This window comes from Panulirus ornatus, chromosome 58 (assembly GCF_036320965.1).
Source record: "Panulirus ornatus isolate Po-2019 chromosome 58, ASM3632096v1, whole genome shotgun sequence".
In the NCBI taxonomy this organism is placed as follows: domain Eukaryota; kingdom Metazoa; phylum Arthropoda; class Malacostraca; order Decapoda; family Palinuridae; genus Panulirus; species Panulirus ornatus.
The window spans coordinates 6,189,235-6,209,899 of record NC_092281.1 but is presented as its reverse complement, the minus strand read 5'-3'; the positions used below and the strand labels follow the sequence as shown (position 1 = coordinate 6,209,899).

Genomic DNA, 20,665 nt, shown 5'->3' with positions numbered 1-20,665 from the left:
CCATGTCTCTGGCATCAGATTTCTCTTGATTGTTACTCAATACTGTTCTCTCTTCCTCACTTTTAATGAAATCTTTATTTCTTTTATTCTAATATCTTGTATTTGAATTCTGGGTCTTTCTAAGTGATTCACAACGGAATACAGAGAAAAGATGTTTGTAAATACGCTGACATTCAAACCTCACCAACCTCTTCAAAGCTCTTTCATGACGCTACAAAACATCGTTTTCTTTTTGAGAAGAAAAAAGAAACTTCAGAAGGATGACCCAGTAAAGAAAAGGGATCCACAGCCGCCCGCCGACGAGAAATGTGAGAACTTTTGGTGTGAACTGTGGTCAAAGATCTATGTAGTGCTTGTCAGGTGGCAACAGAACAGATTTTTGTGGTTCCCATGGGACAGGTAGGGGTGCGCCAGCCAACCAGTTAACGCTGGCGGTGGTATATAAGGCCTGAGGTCCCAGCCCATCGTCCTAAGTTTGACACCGAGCAGCCAAACATGAAGATCGTAAGTGGAAGTTCGGAAGCGGTTCCAGGATTGGAATTTGTGTCTATGATCCAGTTTGCCCTATGAAAGTGTGCAGGATTCAGAACATCCTGCGAAACCTGGGGAATAATTCATGCGAATTAATATCTTCATATCTTCCTCCGTCAGGTGGTTCTTGCTCTCTTCGTGGCTCTGGCAGCAGCTGCTCCCCAGGAACTGGAGAAGCGTCCTCTTGAGATCCTTCGTGATGAACGCGTCGTGCCTGTAAACGGCGTCTACTCCTTCCAGGTGGAGACGGAGAACGGCATTGTGCATACTGAAGAAGGCGCAGTGGGTTCTAAGGGCCAGACCAACGTGCAGGGCTCCTACAGGTAGGTTATCAGAGTTTCTCGTTCGAGTTGTGAGGTCTTCTAGCTCACGATTCACGTGAAAACCGTATTGTAATATTTTGCTTCAGTCTACTGCTGGTGCAGAGAGAGAAGCGTCACTGTCCATACGTAGAACTAAACACATGTTTTTGGAAGGATACATTACGTGTGAGATGACCTGTGAGGGACCGATTGTGCTGGCTAGAGTCATAGAGCTGGAGTGCTTCTCATCTATCATACAGTCACCGCCTAAGAAAAAAGATGTGAAAACAATAAACTGTGAAATCTAGATTAATGAACACTTTCTTTTCTTCATCACTAAATTTTCATTATCTAAATCAGCCACGACTGTGATGTACATGAATATAGTTCTTGAATTAACAATTATGAGACTAAAGCAGGCTTTTGAGTCGTTCTTCCTATGAGTAATCCATGAAATATTTGAAAGAAAAGTTTGCTATTTCCCAAAGGATGTTTACCAGTCACAGGTTCACATATCATTGTCTCATCAGCTTAAAAGATTTCACTTACACTATAACTACAAGAGAATAGTGCAGTAGAACTACACGTTGTGGAGCAAACTTCTATAAATCCTGCCAGATGTTATCATCTCGGAAAATACTAAATCTTAGCTTTCGTTAACAAGATTTCTTAACCTTGAAAATCACAATACTCAGTAGGAATATAGGAATGGACCAGATACTGTGCTCAACCGAGATAACAAATGGCATAACACGAGGCACACCAGTGTTATGAGTGCTTAGTTCACCAGACGCCTGCCTCACGTATGAAGGTCATAGTCAGTGGCAGTGAATCATTGTTCCAAACATGAGATAAAACATATATCTAGTTGTTTGTATCTATATCACCCGTGGAGTTAATCATTAGCGATATAGTTGCGATTTCCCACGAATGATTTAATTGTATTTGAGGGAATTTCTACCACAAAATCTATGACTTTTAGGAGTTTCACATGTATGAGTGTCACTGTGTCTATAGTCTCTCGTGTCTAGTCTCTCAAATCTACAGTCTCTCACATCTACAGTCTCTCACATCTACAGTCTCTCACATCTACAGTTACGTCTTGGATGATGGTAGCATCGCTGAGGTGCGGTACACCGCTGATGAGAACGGCTTCCAGCCAGAGTCCCTGCTGCTGCCCGTGGCACCCGCGTTCCCTCACCCGATCCCTCAGTATGTGCTCGACCAGATTGCCTTCGGTGAGGAGCAGCGACGCCTGGCGGCCATCGCAGAGCAGGAAGAGGCGCAACTGGAACAAGTGCTGCAACAGCAACAGCAGCTGCAGCAAGAAGTACAGCTACAACGAGTGGCGGTGCAGCAACAGCAACAGCTGGTGCAGCAGCAGCAACAGCAACAGCTGGTGCAGCTTCAGGTAGAACAGGAGGCGAGCCAGACTGTGGCTCAGGAGGAAGAGGAAGAGAAGGAAGAGTAACTAGATTTTGTGGATAGCTTTTTGGAGCCATTGATAAGATCACTCACTTGTGTAACATGGGGAGATCACAGTCCTCTGGGATCCCTCACCAGAGAGGTGAGCTAAAACACAGCCAGGTAGAAATTAGAAATAGTATTATATACTAAGGTTAACTTAACTATCAATGTATGTACTACCCTGTTAACAATAACACAAGTCATCATGTACGCAACAAGATACTGAACCCTGTAAACAATAAAACAAGGAAGAATTTGTATATTGTAGTAATCCAATCCTCAAATGACAATATCACAAAAAAGGTCTATTTTTCCTTCGTGTCCGTGTGTATGAAAATCTGACACAGTGTGGGAGGGAATGGCCAACAGACCCAAGCCTCGGAGGGATGCATTACCAGAGGACTCGCTCACTCTACACACAGGTGTAGAGGCTCAAGGCTCAGTGTTACAGAGAGAGAGAGAGAGAGAGAGAGAGAGAGAGAGAGAGAGAGAGAGAGAGAGAGAGAGAGAGAGAGAGAGAGAAAGGAGAGGCTAGGTATATTCTCAACACCCGAAGGCAACCAACCAACCGATCAGAGGCTGAGGCATGCGTGGAGTGTTCTCGTGCGGCGAAAATTTTGATCAAAGGTCTGTTGAGTACAATCTTCTGTCATCACCCTGCACGTGACCCGCCACACACCAGAAATGTACCTGGTATATGCAAATTCGTCTGGAGTATTTGCATGAGAAAAAAAAGATGAAATGATTCTGTATATCATCTTGAAGTAAACCATTTGTAGAACATGATAACTTATATCAAAGACACAAAGACATATCTATAATCACCACCTTACAATAAGACATATACTTGGGAAAGGAATATGAATAAAATTACTATGAACCAAAGTATCTGTGTAGATCAGTCTTTTCATATAGAATGATCAGCGTAGCAAGATGAATAAATAAAACAGTAACGGTAATAACGATTTCTATAAAGATAAGCAAAAGTCCTTTTGATCTATCTTTGTTCTCAGTCATTATACAGTTATTTTACAGGTTAGAGAAACTAAAAGAATCTAAAAGTGAGGAATACTTTTCATTGTTGCTATATGTGAACTGATATCAATTTCTATGAAGAATTAGAAAGTGTTAAATGAGCAGTTTCAAGATAATTCCTACATGATTTATTGCCAAGCAATGGGACTTGTTTAATGGCAGTAAATTCGCTAACGGATGAAATTAGTGGGAGTAGCATGTGAGGGATGTTCAGTCTTGAACAACCAACTGTATTTCAGATGAGTGTACACATGATAACATTTGTTCACACTGTGATCTAGATATATGCTGAAGACGCTGTGTGACCTACCCGCACTTGAACTGATGAAATCTCCAACTCTTATGTGCACAAACATAATTAGAAGGTGTGCATATCCTAACTGTCTCGTTTAACGAGTTCTTAGAACTACGAGAGGGAACTTAGAAAATACCTGTAGCTGTTATACGAGGATAGTTCAAGTGAACGACAAATGGGAGAGGATTTCTCGGGAGCAGACATGACGGGAAAAAGAAATTAGAAATTGAAGACATGTGGAGGTCGCCTTCAGGGCAGGTGGAGGTCGTCTTCAAGACAGGTGAAGAAGTTGAACTTAGATAGTGACAGAGATGATGTGAGTATCACTCAGGTGGTGAGTATAGGATTAGAGAAACAGAAAAAATGAAGAATGAAGAACTTCGAGGGTGAAGCGACACTGTGGATGGATGAGCTTGTATGAAGACATAGTAAGAATTTGTGAGGAAAAAGGATAAGGGAAGGATAGAAAGAGCTCTTGCTGCGGGAAATCAAGAGTGAGACTTTCTATTGGTAATGTTATAGCACACACACACACACACACACACACACACACACACACACTGGGAACTTAAATAGGTTCATGGTCTCTGATCCTAGTCAGTCCGTTCCGGAATATCGAATATCAGCAAGAAACCAGAACACAAAAGCAAATCCAACATTGTCAACATTACAACACTGAGGATATCCATGATTTATAACCCTGTGAACGCAACAGTTAACTTACTTTGCCGTCTTAAATATTTCAATGTTGATATAAATAATAATTTTGATAGAAATCCCATCTGTTTATGTTTAAGATACATTTGTTCACAGAAGAGCAAACGCACATACATATACGCCCCAACGTGGGACATGGACAAAGCAATCCCTTCCAACACTCCCACTGGGGATAGACACCATCCTCCCTCCTTCCCGTCCCACTACCACACTTTTCACACCACTGAAACTAAAAACCCGTCACAGCTCCGCCGGGTAATTCCCTCGCCTCATATCCCTCACGCTCACTCTGACCTTGAAATATGATCTTTTTCTCCACTCCCCCGTGTCATCCACCCTCCCATACACAATATAGCTAGCTCATCCTCTAGCCTTTTCAACAATTTATCTTTCCATTCAACAAGAAGTTCTGCATAGCTTTCGTCTGTTTTTAGTGATAAATCATTATCTATGGTATCCACATTCTATAGAGGATGTGAGAAACATTTCGCAATATGAAAATTTATTGAGAAAAAGTCTTCCTGAATTGGAGTTAGGTCATCAAGTGATTTCGGGAAATCATTCAATCTTCAGAGGCAGTTCACTGGTCCAGCGGGTCAACATCAGCCATAGTCTTACTCGAACACAATGCCGGCAGCACGTTGCTCCTCAGCGATGCGGAGGAGCTCGACGACGTGGTCGGGGAGAGGGTGAGGTTTGGGCAGCAGGTCGGACTGGGGCTGGAAGCCGTTCTCGTTGGCGATGAAGCGGACTTCGGCGAAGCCGTCGCCATCGGGAAGTCTGAGGAAAGAAAGAAGAGTTAAGTTATAATCATTTACCCAACGGAATCTGAAAGCACCCTCTGTGATCTGTGTAAATCTTCTGCGTTACCTCTCACAGGAAAAGGACATGGGTTGCACTAGCCGATGACAGCAGCGAAAATCAAATCAAATCGAGAAAAGAACAATTGCGGAAAATGATATGATCCAGAACTCCACATAACGGTTTACCAGAAGATTAATCGATAAAAATTGGTCTTCCTCTGAGCACCAAGACCTATAGCGATTTTGTATCACCTGGAGACTCTCTCCACTCAACGTGCATTCTTGGCTATTTTGTAGGCTTGTCTGCATTTGATTTTGGAGGTGCGAATCTTTAAGTGATCTGTGATTGCAGTAATCTGTTTATATCGTAGCGTATCATGTCGTGTATATGATCGATAAATAGAGACGTAAAAAACTAATTACCTGTAGGTTCCCTCAATGTTGGTCTGGCCCTCTGAGCCTGGGGTACCAGCGGCGGCCATGTAGATGCCGTTGTCGGCCTCAAGGGCGTAGTTGAAGTAGCCGTTGCCATCATCCTGACGCTCATCCCTGAGGACCTGTACTATAGGACGGACATCCTGGAGCTGGGGGGCGGCGACGGCGACGGCGGCCAGGCAGGCGAGCACCACCTGCAGGAGGGGAACGAAAGCCACAGTGGTACACTGTCTAGTGACTGTAAAACATGTCGTCAAAGCGTAAATTGTTATTTGTTATCTTTTGCACAACAAGAACTACGGGCAGTCGAACACTCATTTGCAGTAGGCAACAGCAGAACTCGCGGAAATATGACTTGACGAGGACGTCAGGTGTTGGAGTACTCACGAGCTTCATGTTTAGTGTGAAGACGTGTCGGAGACGATGTCTGGATGGTGGACTGCTCCACCTTTATATATATATGTATGCCAGCGATACCACAGCCTGGGAGCCAAAAGGTAACTGATATCCTTGTAAAGTGAGTTGAACCTGGACATTATATAATCTGGAACCATTCTTTTATCAGAATGGAGCTGCTTCCCATATTCCTGAAATAACTTTTGTATATGAATCAACGTATTCACTCCTCCTGCTCAAGAAAGAATGTGTTGTAGGGAAAGCTGGAGGCAATTAGTCAGGTGAGGGAAGGACCAGCGCATTCTTTCCACTATGAGGCCAACCTGTTGTCTCATGGCAACAGGTCACCTACATGTCCTTGAACTTTCTATATCCTGACGGTGATCTTTATTTATTTAACAATGTTCCTGTTTTGCTACACACACACACACACACACACACACACACACACACACTCACAAGGGCCTTCGTGTTGTACTAGATAGTGTTACTGACCATGAGTCAGCAAGGGCCAGCCTTGGGTTGTACTCGTGTGGGTTCGAATCCTGGTATGGCAGCCTGTCCACGCCGAACCCGGGAGCTCGTCCTCCCTTTGGGGCTGGTCGATAAACTGGTACCTGGCTTAGGTCGTGCTGTGTGTCTGAGTGTGCGTACATAATACGTGGGAGTAAAGCGTGGTACGTATATAATAGGTTGAGAGACGGGGCAACATGAATGTAAAACTCTCTCCTCGTAACACACGAATAGTAAGGGAACAGCTGAGGATTAGTAAGAGATGCGCGATGTTAGAGTCATCCAGGATGGAGTTAGGGGAGGTAAGGGGACCAAGTTAAAATTGCTTTGTCATTTGGAGAGGCGCTGCAGTATCGTCGACATGAAAGGGAGAGAAAGGTGTAGTGCGGTGATAGTTGTTAGAGACGCTCTTGGCCACAGACCAGTACAAACTGTTAGTAGAAGACAAGAGAGTCTTTCACGCATCACTTTAGTAAAGGAACGTTTCTGTCTTACGATCAACTTGGTGGCGGTGATTTTGGACAGAGATGTAAGCCCAATACGAGTCAGAGGAAGGCCAGTCTCTCCAGGTCGATGTGGCAGATCCTCAAGTGGCCACAAGGAAAGGTTGAATCACGGACTGGAGGAAGGGGAAAAACAAGAGGGGATACATGTCTTCATCTCCTGAAGAACAACCTCTGCTATTCGCTCATTAGAGAGAGAGGCATCACGCTACGATAGACGGAAAGTATGTATAATGTAGGCTAACACATCTTCTTTGTGACTGAAACTGGTCGATTGTCTTGACGCTTGTCGAATGTTTATCATGTCTGCAGGATAAAGCCATCACGCACTTGATATCTTTGACAGTGTTGTACATCATGTGCAGATCTTGGCTATTTTCTTGTGTATGTTGAAGAAAATTCTATATGTTGTACCACGCCATAAACTGGTGCAAAAATGTGTCCAGTTCTCCATTTTCCTTTTCATATTTCGAAAGCTTACCTTCAGCAGATCAGAGAACATCAAGATCATGTTTATTTGTGTCGCTTTATCCCCGACCAAACAGTTGAAATGAAAACATCATAAATTCCAGATACTGGAACGTCTCAGAGAATGATAGAAATAAGAAAATAAAAGAAGGATCAAAACTGTGGCCACAAGGCATCAGAGCCTGGGCCCTGCTGCAGGTGATGACACCGTTAGCGAATGTAGGCCGAGTCCACTGGGAGGCTCGGTGTTTATGTGTATAGGATGGTGGGGGTTGGTGTTTACATCCACTTATCCATGTGACTGACTGTGAGGAGCGGGAAGCATGAAGGGCGACGTGTTATGGTTGATGTAGGGACTCAAGAGAAACGGTCGGTTAATATCCTTTAGTGATGTGTTTTCTGTTGATCGAGTGTTCATTATAGTGATGGCCTGATCATTATATTGATCACCTGATGACCGCCTGATCATTCAATTAATCGTCCTTTGATTATAATGATCCTATGAAAGATAGATTGATAGTCAGTTCAGTAAACTGACAGTCTTCGGTATTTTGATCGTCTAATCATTATACTGATCACTTGTTCATTGTATTGATCCATGATTTTGATCATGGATCATCATATTGATCGTCTGTTCATTAAATTGGTCGTCTGTTCGTTATGTTGATCGTCAGTTCATTACAGTGATCGTCAGTTCATTATATTGACAGCCCGTTCATTATAATGATCGTCTGTTCATTATGTTGATAGGTTGTTCATCACGGGTGACCGAATGCTAATCATTACAGGTGATCGTCTGGTCATAAGAACAAGAACTCACCTACGACAATGTCGCATCATCGTCAGCGAACGTTGTTAACAGCGAACAGTGTTGTCCAGGATCTACTTTTTCTCATAGGAAGACACGTCCCCCTGGCCCTCTCGTGGAACACAGACCCGAAGTTGCAGAGGCCACCACATACGAGAAATCCTAGAGCCACGTGATGATGATAATGATGATGATGATAATAATTATATCAATAATAATGATATTACTAATTATAATAATACTGATAACAATGATAATGGTGAATTCTACTTCTACAACAACAACAACAACAACTACTGCAATAACTACTACTACTACAACAATAACCACTACTACTACTACCACTACTACAACAGCTACCACTACTAGCACAACCACAATAACTACTACCACTATTACAATGATCACCAGTCTACATATTGACGTCGTCACAGGGATATAGGAAGGTCGAGGACACACTTTCGTTACCCTGATGTACTGGGTGGCTGGTCGGCCTTACAACTTCCCGTACAGCGCATGACTCCCCCCCCCCCCCTCCTCGTCCCTCGCTTCCCATACACCCTCAAACTACTACCTGCCTCCTAACCCCTTTATAACACACTGCTATGGCATGGCCGTCTATATTCTGACTCGCACGCAGCTGGAGATATTTCCTTACGTACCAGCAGTACTGAAACTGAGGGAAAGAAGAATGTATCATTTTAGAGCATCACATTGTAATGGAATGCAGCGTCTTACTATACAAGGTTGTTAATACCCATACGTCCTCGAGGTCGCAGCCCGCACGGCGGCGCAGAGGCATATATAAAAGGGCACCTTCCACCATCCAGTCATCGTCTCCGACACATCCTCACACAGTAAACATGAAGCTCGTGAGTGCACCAACACCTGACGTCTTCTTAGCGTCAGTTACATAGTTGTGTCTCCTCTACTGTTGATACTTACTAACACTACTAGCAACTCTAGTAGTTACTGTCTACCAGTACTACTAGCAACACTAGTAGTTATCTCCATTTATATCATCAACCAGTTATTGTAACTATTATTAGTTGCTATTTATGGTCATATGTTTTCACCAGGTTACTTGTATGGGCAGTGGTGGGTAAGTTTAAAGGTGGTGCAGTGGTCCTGGTGATACTGTAAAGATGAGTATCTTGGAACTTGAATGCAAAGGAAAGAGAGAGGGTGAATGTTCTGGAAATGGAATGCTTAAGGACGATATGTGGCATGAGAGGTAAGGATTGACAGTGTCAGAGAGAGAGAGGCATGGTATTACTTGATGCAGCATGACTGAGCGCTCCAGGCTAGGGTGTACTGAAATAGTCCGGGCCTACGGAGAAGACGAGCGAAGAGAGACTAACTTGATTCATATATGTGTCAGAAATAGAGAGAGCGCAGGTAGAGACAAGGAAGGAGATGGTAAGATGGAGTGCAAGAGTCTCCGAGTGTGAGATCATCAACATTCAAGAAGGTGAGAGGCGTGAACTGGATAGGATGAACTGGACAAATGCGGCATATGGTGAGTGACGTGCTGTCAGTGAATTGCGCTGGCACAGATGAAGTGATGAAGATAAATCAAGGAGTAGGATGTGGTTCCTGGCTGCGGATGATGAGCTCTGTCTATCATACATGACAATTAGGGACACTATATGTGCCAGTGAGGCGATTATTCGCTTGTTCTTCATTCTACGTTGATAAGGTGGTAAAGGTAATCAGCAAAAACTAAGGCGTTTTAAAGGATTTTTTTTTCTAGGGAACCAGTCGACATTACTTATTTTATTTGACATTCATTGCCCTAGTATGACTCTCTCCCGTTCCCCTCCTGCAGGTGGTGCTCGCCTGCCTGGCCGCCGTCGCCGTCGCCGCCCCCCAGCTCCAGGATGTCCGTCCTATAGTACAGGTCCTCAGGGATGAGCGTCAGGATGATGGCAACGGCTACTTCAACTACGCCCTTGAGGCCGACAACGGCATCTACATGGCCGCCGCTGGTACCCCAGGCTCAGAGGGCCAGACCAACATTGAGGGAACCTACAGGTAGTTAAACTTGTTTACTTTTATCATTGTGGCTGTAAACATTATAGGTTATGATACAAAGTAAACAAGAAACATATCACGGAAAACATTCAGTAACTAATGATACAATACATACAATTCATTTATGGGTCACCAAAAACTTTGTACTTCAATTTGTTCTTTTTTTCTCAGACTTCCCGACGGCAACGGTGGGTTCGCTGATGTCACTTTTATCGCTAACGAGAACGGCTTCCAGCCCCAGTCCATCTTGCTGCCCACACCTCACCCTCTCCCCGACCACGTCGTCGAGCTCCTCCGCATCGCAGAGCAGCAGCGCGCTGACGGAATTGTGTTCGAGAAATAGTCTGTCCATCTTATAAAGCACTTGTACAGACTGTGAAAGACCAAATTTAAAATTCTGTTTTTTATCAATAAAGATGATCTTTTAGCGAACTGTCTTCCCTGTCTTTTAGTAATCATTAAGCGTTACCTGCTCCAGCTGTACTCTGCTTATGCCTTGAGTGAAAAGTCACCTTCGACGAGGTTCAACCATCGTCAATGACACAAAAAGGAATAGAATTTCGTCGAAGAGCGTCTTACCCCACTGGAGTCCATCCCTTCCCTGCTACTGACTGTGGTACAACTTTGGAAGCTGCAGGGATTTCTTAAAAGGGGTTATGTGATTGAATTCAGTAATCATTCAAATGTAAAGGGAATTATGAGGGTGAGATGGGTTATGAGATGTGAGTGCAAAGGAATTTAAACAGCAACAGACGATTGGATATGAAGGTATCTGGAGGCAGACGTCTTGATGGTAGAGGTGACCTATGAAGCTGGCTGGAGTCTGTGTGTACGGCGCCAGAATAACTGTGTTAGTGCAGCTAACAGAAAGAGAAGTTCTTCAAGATGAGTGGTAGAGATGGGGAACCAAAGGATCCAGGATGTGCTAGAAAAGAGCAAAACATAATTGAGGAAGTAAAGGGTGGAGTTCTCAAGATGGCTTGGGATGGCTGCACGGATGGTGTACAGAGTATGGGAAAGTTAAATGAATGGAAGGTGAGCCACGATCAGACTGACGGACGGGAGAGGTGAAAGTTTAAGGGTCAGAATGAATGTACAGAGGAGATGGGTAGTGACTTGAGGTCGAGTCTAGAAGTGAACGGAAATAGAAAGATGTAGGAAACACTGGGTATCTATCCATCTATCTGTCTGTCTATCTATCTATCTATCTACTTAATCAATCTATCTCTTCATGAATCTATGTATGTATGTATACTTTTTTCATACTTGATCGCCCTTTCCCGCGTTAGTGTGGTAGTGCTTGGAACAGACGAAGAAACGCCTCATCCATTCATATTCATTCTCTAGCTGTCATGTGTAATGCACTGAAACCACAGCTCCCTATCCACAACCAGGCCCCACAGACCTTTCCATGGTTTACTCCTGGAAACTTTACAACAGTAACAGTTACTGTATACCTAAGAAGATCTACAGCACTGATAAGTACTTGAGTTTGGTTCTACACTTGCTATGGACTTTGGTCACCTTACTAGTACGTCACCTGAGCAGTATGAATCAGGTGACAAATCGAGGACATCAGAAAGACACTGACAAATGTTGAATTAACGGTCATAATCGATGAAACATACGTATGCAGGTTCTGTTTGGTATTTCGTCTACGTTTTCTTATGTCTGATCGCAATTGCTCGTTAGATGTATTGAAAACGTTTTCAACATTCAGAAAATCAAAGCCATATCATTATTCTATTCTTCAAGTCAGAATAACATTCAATAAGTTCTCGCGTTGAGTAAGGTTCTATACGTAAGTTAAAAGTCTCCTAAACTCTATCTTTCTGTTTTCTATCTGAGACTAATGAAGACTAGGAGTGTCAAGGAGTGACCTGCCGACCATGAGAGAGGCCAGTAAGAACACAGTGGCTCTGTAGATAATACATACAGGACATCATCAGTACCACTGGTTATGATCCACTGTTCATAACGTCAATAATACATACAAGACATCATCAGTACCACTGGTTATGATCCACTGTTCATAACGTCAATAATACATACAAGACATCATCAGTACCACTGGTTATGATCCACTGTTCATAACGTCAATACGTAGTATATGAACGTAAAAACGATTTGGTTATTCAACCAAGTCCTTAGCTCTGTGGCCGCATATGTAATTATGAAGTATTTCAGATTGTTTGATACGTTGTTCCCTACACTACGTATATCCTCGACCATTGATGTTACACAACAATCCTCGTCAACCATACGTAGGTTTTTGTTCAGACACTTACGCAACGCCATCCTTCACGACCTTGAAAATCACGAGTTAACGATCGTCCACGAGAGGCGATGACAAGGGTGAGACGCTCATTCGGTAACTGGGGCTTGATCTCACAGTAAGGGCAGGAGGTTACATCACTGTGGGTTGGTGGGCTATTATAAACCAGTTAGTGAGTTGCTGCTACCTTCCTCCAAGGCCTGCTCAGCATGAAGGCAACCTAGCCTAGTTTATTAGGGGCAAGTTGTCGACATTTTAGCTCCATCATGAAATGCAATCTATTTTTCTCTGAAGATCATTGCATCTAACAAAGAGCATCTGAACTTTGCTCACGTTCAACGAAACCTAGTTCCTCATTATAAACATTTCTAAACATGAGAAAAGATCAGTATTAAATGATTAACAAAAAAGATTAATTTTCTGCATCAAACGTATCAGATGACTTCTGTGTACTGGATACAAAACAGATTTACTGAAGTAATAGAGGAATACACATGCAGAGGAATACAAAGGAGTTCAAACAGCAACAGACCACTGGGTCTTCTCGAGGCTTTGATGTGTTATTAAAGATAATTCAAGTAAGCAATTACGATGCAATGGATTCTTTAATCGATAATAATCACTTACGAGACATGTAAGAGTTATCATCAAAATGGAACAATTCAAACATACAAAATTAATAGGAGCAGCTCTAGCTTATGTACATTTAAGGATAAATACATTTCAATTGAGCTTGATAAATTTATCATTAACATCGCTCTAAACACTAACTTGAGATACGGAGCCGAAATACAAGAAGTTAAAAAAGTACATGAAAACAGATTAGAATCATCTGATTTACTACATATGTGAGTAATAATGAGGATGAAGAACAGGAAAAATATGATAAGAAACGAAATAAACCAAGATGATAATGCTTCACTGCTTCAGGTTAATTAAAATGAAAAAAGAATTTGATCTTTGACACTAAGAGAATGGAAAAGGTATTCGCTCTGTAGCACTCTGGTTGATGTTCAGCCGACCATCACACTAAGAAGAATTTAATATGCACGTGTAGAAGATGGGACATGGCAGCTTGCAGGAAATACTAACGAATTATGGAATGCCAGGACGGGGACACATGACAGAAAGGGAAGTATTGCGAAACCGATTGGAATGGTGACATTAAAGTTTCACATGGAAAGGCTGATACCCATCGGGAGGAGGGAGTTAAGAACTAAGTAATTTTCATACACACACACACACACACACACACACACACACACACATATATATATACGTATGTATATATATACATATTATTTTATTTATTTCATTTTGCTTTGTCGCTGTTTCCCGCGTTTGCGAGGTAGCGCAAGGAAACAGACGAAAGAAATGGCCCAACCCACCCCCATACACAATGTATATACATACACGTCCACACACGCAAATATACATACCTATACATCTCAATGTACACATATATATACACACACAGACACATACATATATACCCATGCACACAATTCACACTGTTGTCATAAATTCAGTTGGAAAATTCAGTACGTATCATTACCATACAACTGCTGGTTAACCTTAAAGGTGAATGTGGTCGACTCTCCCAACCGTCCCAGACACCCTCTCCACTCTCTTCCAACCTACTTTAAAGAAACTACGTTTGTATAAGTAAACTTAACACTCACGTCTATCCCTCACATGTCCTGTATTTCTGTGAACCAACCAAGAGCAAGTGATGTGAAGGAAATGGTTCTTGGCCACATAACGTAACCGGTAGAAACCATTCACGTAAGAAATGTGTTGCCGAGGCCATGGTAGGCGCGTCGGCTCGGTAGGGTATATAAGAGGCACCTTCCACCATCCAGTCATCGTCTTCGACACATCCTCACACACGAAACATGAAGCTCGTGAGTGCACCACCGTGTTCTTTCGCCTCTACTATTTCATTTTACATCATGTGGATGCATACATTATATATATATATATATATATATATATATATATATATATATATATATATATATATATATATATATATATATATATATATATATATATATATATATATATATATATATATATAACACTTTTTTCATATCCGGGTTAGGATGAGACGGCCTCCCTAATAAATTTATAATCAGGGATTGAATTGCTATTCACTAGTGTAGGTAGTAAAGGTAGCAGCAAAAATATTTTCTTTTATTTTTTCGTCTCAAATTCAACGCTCGTTTACGTTCAACTGTGTATAGTGTTTCGCTCATTCTTTATCATGTGTTTTCGCCGAAGGAAGTGGAGGGCGGGAGTTGACCATTCTTAATATGTCATCCTAAACTTACGTGCTTTAGGTATATCATTAGCGTTACAATGTTCTTTGCATATTACCTCTTCACGGGCATATCCTTCTAGACTTGCATGTGCTCCACATCAAAGTGCCAACCAATCATTACAACTATTTCTTATGTTGTAGATAATCTTATCATCTATTGTGTCACCATCATCACCATTTCCACAAAATCGTGACCACAGCAGGTGCCTCCTATATATTGTCTTCATGATCACCGTCTCTACTTCACTTGATCACTACCGGAACAACAATACCTTTATCTTAGACAAAAAGTTTTTTACTGTGATGTATTTCTCAACTGTGTAAGCCAGTAATCTGCACCAAGTTACGTCTCATTTCTGTGATTTACAGAGACAGGAAGAACCTTTCTTACTATTCCATTCCCCTCCTGCAGGTGGTGCTCGCCTGCCTGGCCGCCGTCGCCGTCGCCGCCCCCCAGCTCCAGGATGTCCGTCCTATAGTACAGGTCCTCAGGGATGAGCGTCAGGATGATGGCAACGGCTACTTCAACTACGCCCTTGAGGCCGACAACGGCATCTACATGGCCGCCGCTGGTACCCCAGGCTCAGAGGGCCAGACCAACATTGAGGGAACCTACAGGTAAATAAACTTGTTTACTTTTATCATTGTGGCTGTAGACATTATAGGTTATGATACAAAGTAAACAAGAAACATATCACGGAAAATATTCAGTAACTAATGATACAATACATACAATCCATTTATGGGTCACCAAAAACTTTCTACTTCAATTTGTTCTTTTTTCTCAGACTTCCCGACGGCAACGGTGGGTTCGCTGATGTCACTTTTATCGCCAACGAGAACGGCTTCCAGCCCCAGTCCATCTTGCTGCCCACACCTCACCCTCTCCCCGACCACGTCGTCGAGCTCCTCCGCATCGCAGAGCAGCAGCGCGCTGACGGAATTGTGTTCGAGAAATGAATCGTGACCCACCCTCCTGCATTGCCATAATGTTTCTAACGACTGATCGACACCTAATCAGAAAAAGATCTGTTTATGTTTAATAAAATTCTATGAAATATGATGTTTTTCATGTCCTTTTGTAGATTTTGAAATATTAGATATCTATAAGCGCTAGATTTCCATTCAAATTGTTTCTCCAAATGATTCCGCAAGAATTCTTTTGTATAATGATATTACTAATGATTGCTAAAGATCACTCACTCAAATTATGTTGAGGTCAGTTTTGGGCATTTATTTTCTATTCTCTATAGGCATCACTTTGGGTTTTACTTCTGAGAGCTGGCTGCTTTTGTGCCCCCACCACTAGCTATAAAACGCAATGCTCGGCAAGCTGCTGCCTCACATGATATCTTTGTTGTCGGTGGCAACTCAAGGGTGGGCCAATTTGACAACTGCTTCTTTCCCTACGCTTCGAAGCTTTGGAACTCTCAACCTTCTCATGTATTTCCCAGTAACTATAACTTGGTACCCTTTAAAAGACAGGTTTATCACTTCTTTCAAAATTTGTAGATACTTTCCCTCGTCTCTCTCTTTTCCTCATTCATTAACCTCTCTAAATTTCAATTAAAGCTCTGCCTAGATGTTTATTCTTGTCCGTGAGTGGAGCCTCCAACTTGAAATAAAATAAGATAGACAATAGATGGAACATACTGATAAGAAAGCGGTAATATCAACTGGATCAGTTATTGATATCTTGGCCGAAGATAGCCAATGATAATTTCAGGCTGACATGAATGATGGGCCGGTTATTTTCATCTTGCAGAAAAACTAAAAGTGCCAGCAAATGATCTTAGATTGCAATAGATATAAAAGAATTGACACACGCTTTATTTCAATGATGAGAGAAATATCATAAGAAAAGACAGACATTCCTTCTGCTGCCGATAGACAAAGACTGAAATGAGTTGCTATAGTACGGTTAAGATATTAGTCTCTCTCTCTCTCTCTCTCTCTCTCTCTCTCTCTCTCTCTCTCTATATATATATATATATATATATATACATATATATATATATATTGGAAAGGATCACAATTTTGCGCGTGATCAGGATATTCCTATGAGTCCACGGGGAAAATGAAACACGAAAAGTTCCCAAGTGCACTTTCGTGTAATAATCACATCATCAGGAGAGACACAAGAGAGAAATATAGCAGTCAGTTGATATACATCGAAGAGACGAAGCTAGGACGCCATTTGGACAATCACATGTTTACCAAATGGCGTCCTAGCTTCGTCTCTTCGATGTATATCAACTGACTGTTATATTTCTCTCTTGTGTCTCTCCTGATGATGTGATTATTACACGAAAGTGCACTTGGGAACTTTTCGTGTTTCATTTTCACCGTGGACTCATAGAAATATATATATATATATATATATATATATATATATATATATATATATATATATATATATATATATATATATATATATATATATATATATATATATATATATATGATTGTATTCCTTAAACGTTTTATGGGATGATTATTGTGTCACACTTAATCATGGAGGGGAACTGTGGAAGTTTGCCACAATTGTTTTATGCAGATGATGCTGTGTTGTTGAGTGAGCATATCAGAGGAGTAACTAAATAGATAAGTGGAACGTTTGACTGAGGACGTGAGGAGAGGATGCTTGAAGTGTACGTATGATGAAAAGAAAGACGTTTAGTTTTGCAAGGAGTGGGAGGTCACAGTATGATATCAGTTTGTTGTGGTGAATGACCAAAAATCTTGGATGTGTTTCAGACCTTTAAAGATCTATACGGATGCTGGGAGATAACTGAAGCTGAGCGTTGAGTCTTGCAAAGAAAGAGAATGGAAGGTGTACCGAAAGCACCTGATGAATGAAAAATCCGAAATAGGCGTAGAGTGCTCAAGAAACTTGTATTGAAGATATGTCGATGGGCAGACAAATGTATATACACCACTTGTGGAACTCGAATCCTGGGCAGGGTTCATATCCGACCCATGGTGAATATACATACAGTCGTCTGTTCATCGACATATTTGGCACTGTCGGAGCCGCGTGAGATTAAAGTCCATGCATTCCCAATTGAAATGAGGTTGGGATACACTTGAAAACAAAGGTTTGGTGTGTGTTTCTTTTAACCTCCGTGTGGCAGAGATAGCCGGACGCCATGCCTAGGGTTCGAATCCGACCCGTGGTGTATATACATTATGGAAGGGCACGTGCCTAGACTCTGGCGTATATATATGAAACCGAAGCCTATACAGATCATGATAGGTAATAATGAGAGCAACAGAGTTGGATGACCGGAGTAGTGTATTTGAGATTAAGAGGTAGGTAGGATGAGGGTAGGGATGATATGCAATGTAAAGAAATCATTAGAAAGGCGCACGGATGGAAGTAATTTTGGATGGTATGGCCATTTAGAACATATGGTAGACGACATATTTGCGAAGAACTTTATATAATAGTACAAGAGAATGTACATATAGGAAGGGTAGATTGCGGGAGATATGGATAGATGCAGTGAGCCACTTGATAAGGATCAGGGATATTCCAGATGCGGGTGTCACTGGAATGATTGGAGAATCGGATGGCATAAGTGTTTTGTGTCTCGAGATGGTTTGATTGAAGACCTTGATCTTACTTGACGAATCATTTTAGATCACTAAGAGAAGAGGCAAGAAGTGCTTATGTGGGTGTAGAAGTCCATGTTTCGCCATAACACTGGAGGTGGGTTAAGAATGTCTGTGAATGATTTCGGGGTTCGTATATATGTGATCAATCTCATGACCACCGCTTGATCAATTTTATGATATAGGTAGACAGATGGATGGATTATCTTCTTGATAATTAATCGAATACGAAGAAATCTTCAGTTGTTACTGAGCAACTGCTGGTCGGTCCTAAGAGGAAAAGTGAATGTAAACCATGACATTCACTCTCCCAATTATTGCCGACCTTCTCATAACAAACTAATCTCGTACAATGTGTATAAATGTGTCGACTTATGTTGATCTGAAATCATATCTGTATATTCGAGGAATAACCAATCTATATGGGATAATAGTATTGTTTGTAAGGTATAGATTAGGTGGTACGCACCATGCAAGGCTATTTTCATTCACTGGTCTCTGAGGCCAAGGTGGCCGGGGCATATATATATAAAGGCAGAGCCGTCTACCATCCAGTCATCGTCTCCGACACATCCTCACACACTAAACATGAAGCTCGTGAGTGCACCAACACCTGACGTCTTCTCGTGTCACTTATATAGTTCTTCCTATGTCTAGAATTACCTCTTACTATCGCACTACCAAGAACAGCTGTCTATCTCTCCTATCTTCCCCACTATTACTATGCTCAGGGTCTTTCGAACTCTTGTTATCGTTAACTTCTCCACTGCTCATGCCGGCATTGTGCAACAGATGACAAATATCGACCTAAGTTTAAGTTTGGGTACTGTTGATAACAATGGGAGTGTGTGGCTCACTGTACCTTTCGATTAACCTCCTGCAGGTGGTGCTCGCCTGCCTGGCCGCCGTCGCCGTCGCCGCCCCCCAGCTCCAGGATGTCCGTCCTATAGTACAGGTCCTCAGGGATGAGCGTCAGGATGATGGCAACGGCTACTTCAACTACGCCCTTGAGGCCGACAACGGCATCTACATGGCCGCCGCTGGTACCCCAGGCTCAGAGGGCCAGACCAACATTGAGGGAACCTACAGGTAATTAAACTTGTTTACTTTTATCATTGTGGCTGTAGACATTATAGGTCATGATACAAAGTAAACAAGAAACATATCACGGAAAATATTCAGTAACTAATGATACAATACATACAATCATTTATGGGTCACCAAAAACTTTCTACTTCAATTTGTTCTTTCTTCTCAGACTTCCCGACGGCAACGGTGGGTTCGCTGATGTCACTTTTATCGCCAACGAGAACGGCTTCCAGCCCCAGTCCATCTTGCTGCCCACACCACACCCTCTCCCCGACCACGTCGTCGAGCTCCTCCGCATCGCAGAGCAGCAGCGCGCTGACGGAATTGTGTTCGAGAAATGAATCGTGACCCACCCTCCTGCATTGCCATAATGAATCGTGATCCCTCGCTCTAACATACGGAAAATATAAATAAATTAACATCTCGACGGGATATTGTTTTTCAATAAATTTCCATAAAATACAACGTTTCTTATGTCCTTCAGTTGGTATACAAATGCGAAGAAAATCTCGAGGTTAAGGTAGACAATGCTTCACAAGTGGCATAGTTCAAGATGTACTGATGATGATCATCTATGTAAGATATTCATCAGTAAAGAACGGGATGAGAACACTGCGAAATAGCCTGGATAAGATATCAAGTAACTGGTCAGATATGTTCAGTGACCTGAGACTGGTGCTGTAAACGACCATACAGGCCTGTGCTGTGAATGAGAAACTGTTTGATTTCAGTGATCTGGAACGTAGAAATGAGAATGACAAATATGTTTTAACTCTAAGAATTGGATACAGGACGCTGAGTGGCGGGCACTCCGTGTTGCTGAGAGAGAGAGAGAGAGAGAGAGAGAGAGAGAGAGAGAGAGAGAGAGAGAGATGACCATGATAAGGGCGTTTGATAAATAGCATGGGCCATCTCAACTGCCATGAGAAAAAAAAAAATCATCTCAAATCTCACTATACACACATTATATGATAAACCATATAGGCTTCAGTGATGAATTGTTATAGACTCCAAATGCCTTCTCTTGTGGCTAACAGCGGGTGTAGGAGGAGTACT

The 20,665-nt window shown here is 42.1% G+C and overlaps 5 protein-coding genes across 5 annotated transcripts; 4 read left to right on the top strand and 1 right to left on the bottom strand.

Moving 5' to 3' along the window:
* Positions 1-380: 380 nt before the first annotated feature.
* Positions 381-2,556, top strand: LOC139766768 (cuticle protein AMP4-like). The gene is made up of 3 exons (XM_071695689.1): positions 381-504; positions 652-854; positions 1,929-2,556. Exons 1-3 carry the CDS (start codon positions 496-498, stop codon positions 2,302-2,304), a joined length of 588 nt encoding a protein of 195 aa, XP_071551790.1. The 5' UTR covers positions 381-495; the 3' UTR covers positions 2,305-2,556.
* A 2,276-nt stretch (positions 2,557-4,832) lies between these two features.
* Positions 4,833-6,080, bottom strand: LOC139766903 (cuticle protein AMP4-like). The gene is made up of 3 exons (XM_071695922.1): positions 5,973-6,080; positions 5,574-5,779; positions 4,833-5,127 (listed from the first exon to the last, which is right to left on the bottom strand). Exons 1-3 carry the CDS (start codon positions 5,979-5,981, stop codon positions 4,962-4,964), a joined length of 381 nt encoding a protein of 126 aa, XP_071552023.1. The 5' UTR covers positions 5,982-6,080; the 3' UTR covers positions 4,833-4,961.
* Positions 6,081-9,060: 2,980 nt separating this feature from the next.
* On the top strand, positions 9,061-10,744 carry LOC139766767 (cuticle protein AMP4-like). Its single transcript, XM_071695687.1, has 3 exons — positions 9,061-9,145; positions 10,102-10,307; positions 10,479-10,744. The coding sequence occupies exons 1-3, from the start codon at positions 9,137-9,139 to the stop codon at positions 10,648-10,650; spliced, it is 387 nt and encodes a 128-aa protein (XP_071551788.1). The 5' UTR covers positions 9,061-9,136; the 3' UTR covers positions 10,651-10,744.
* Positions 10,745-14,400: 3,656 nt separating this feature from the next.
* LOC139766766 (cuticle protein AMP4-like) lies at positions 14,401-15,965 on the top strand. The gene is made up of 3 exons (XM_071695686.1): positions 14,401-14,486; positions 15,318-15,523; positions 15,694-15,965. Exons 1-3 carry the CDS (start codon positions 14,478-14,480, stop codon positions 15,863-15,865), a joined length of 387 nt encoding a protein of 128 aa, XP_071551787.1. The 5' UTR covers positions 14,401-14,477; the 3' UTR covers positions 15,866-15,965.
* Positions 15,966-19,045: 3,080 nt separating this feature from the next.
* LOC139766765 (cuticle protein AMP4-like) lies at positions 19,046-20,074 on the top strand. The gene is made up of 3 exons (XM_071695685.1): positions 19,046-19,117; positions 19,404-19,609; positions 19,779-20,074. The coding sequence occupies exons 1-3, from the start codon at positions 19,109-19,111 to the stop codon at positions 19,948-19,950; spliced, it is 387 nt and encodes a 128-aa protein (XP_071551786.1). The 5' UTR covers positions 19,046-19,108; the 3' UTR covers positions 19,951-20,074.
* The last annotated feature ends 591 nt before the right edge of the window (positions 20,075-20,665 follow it).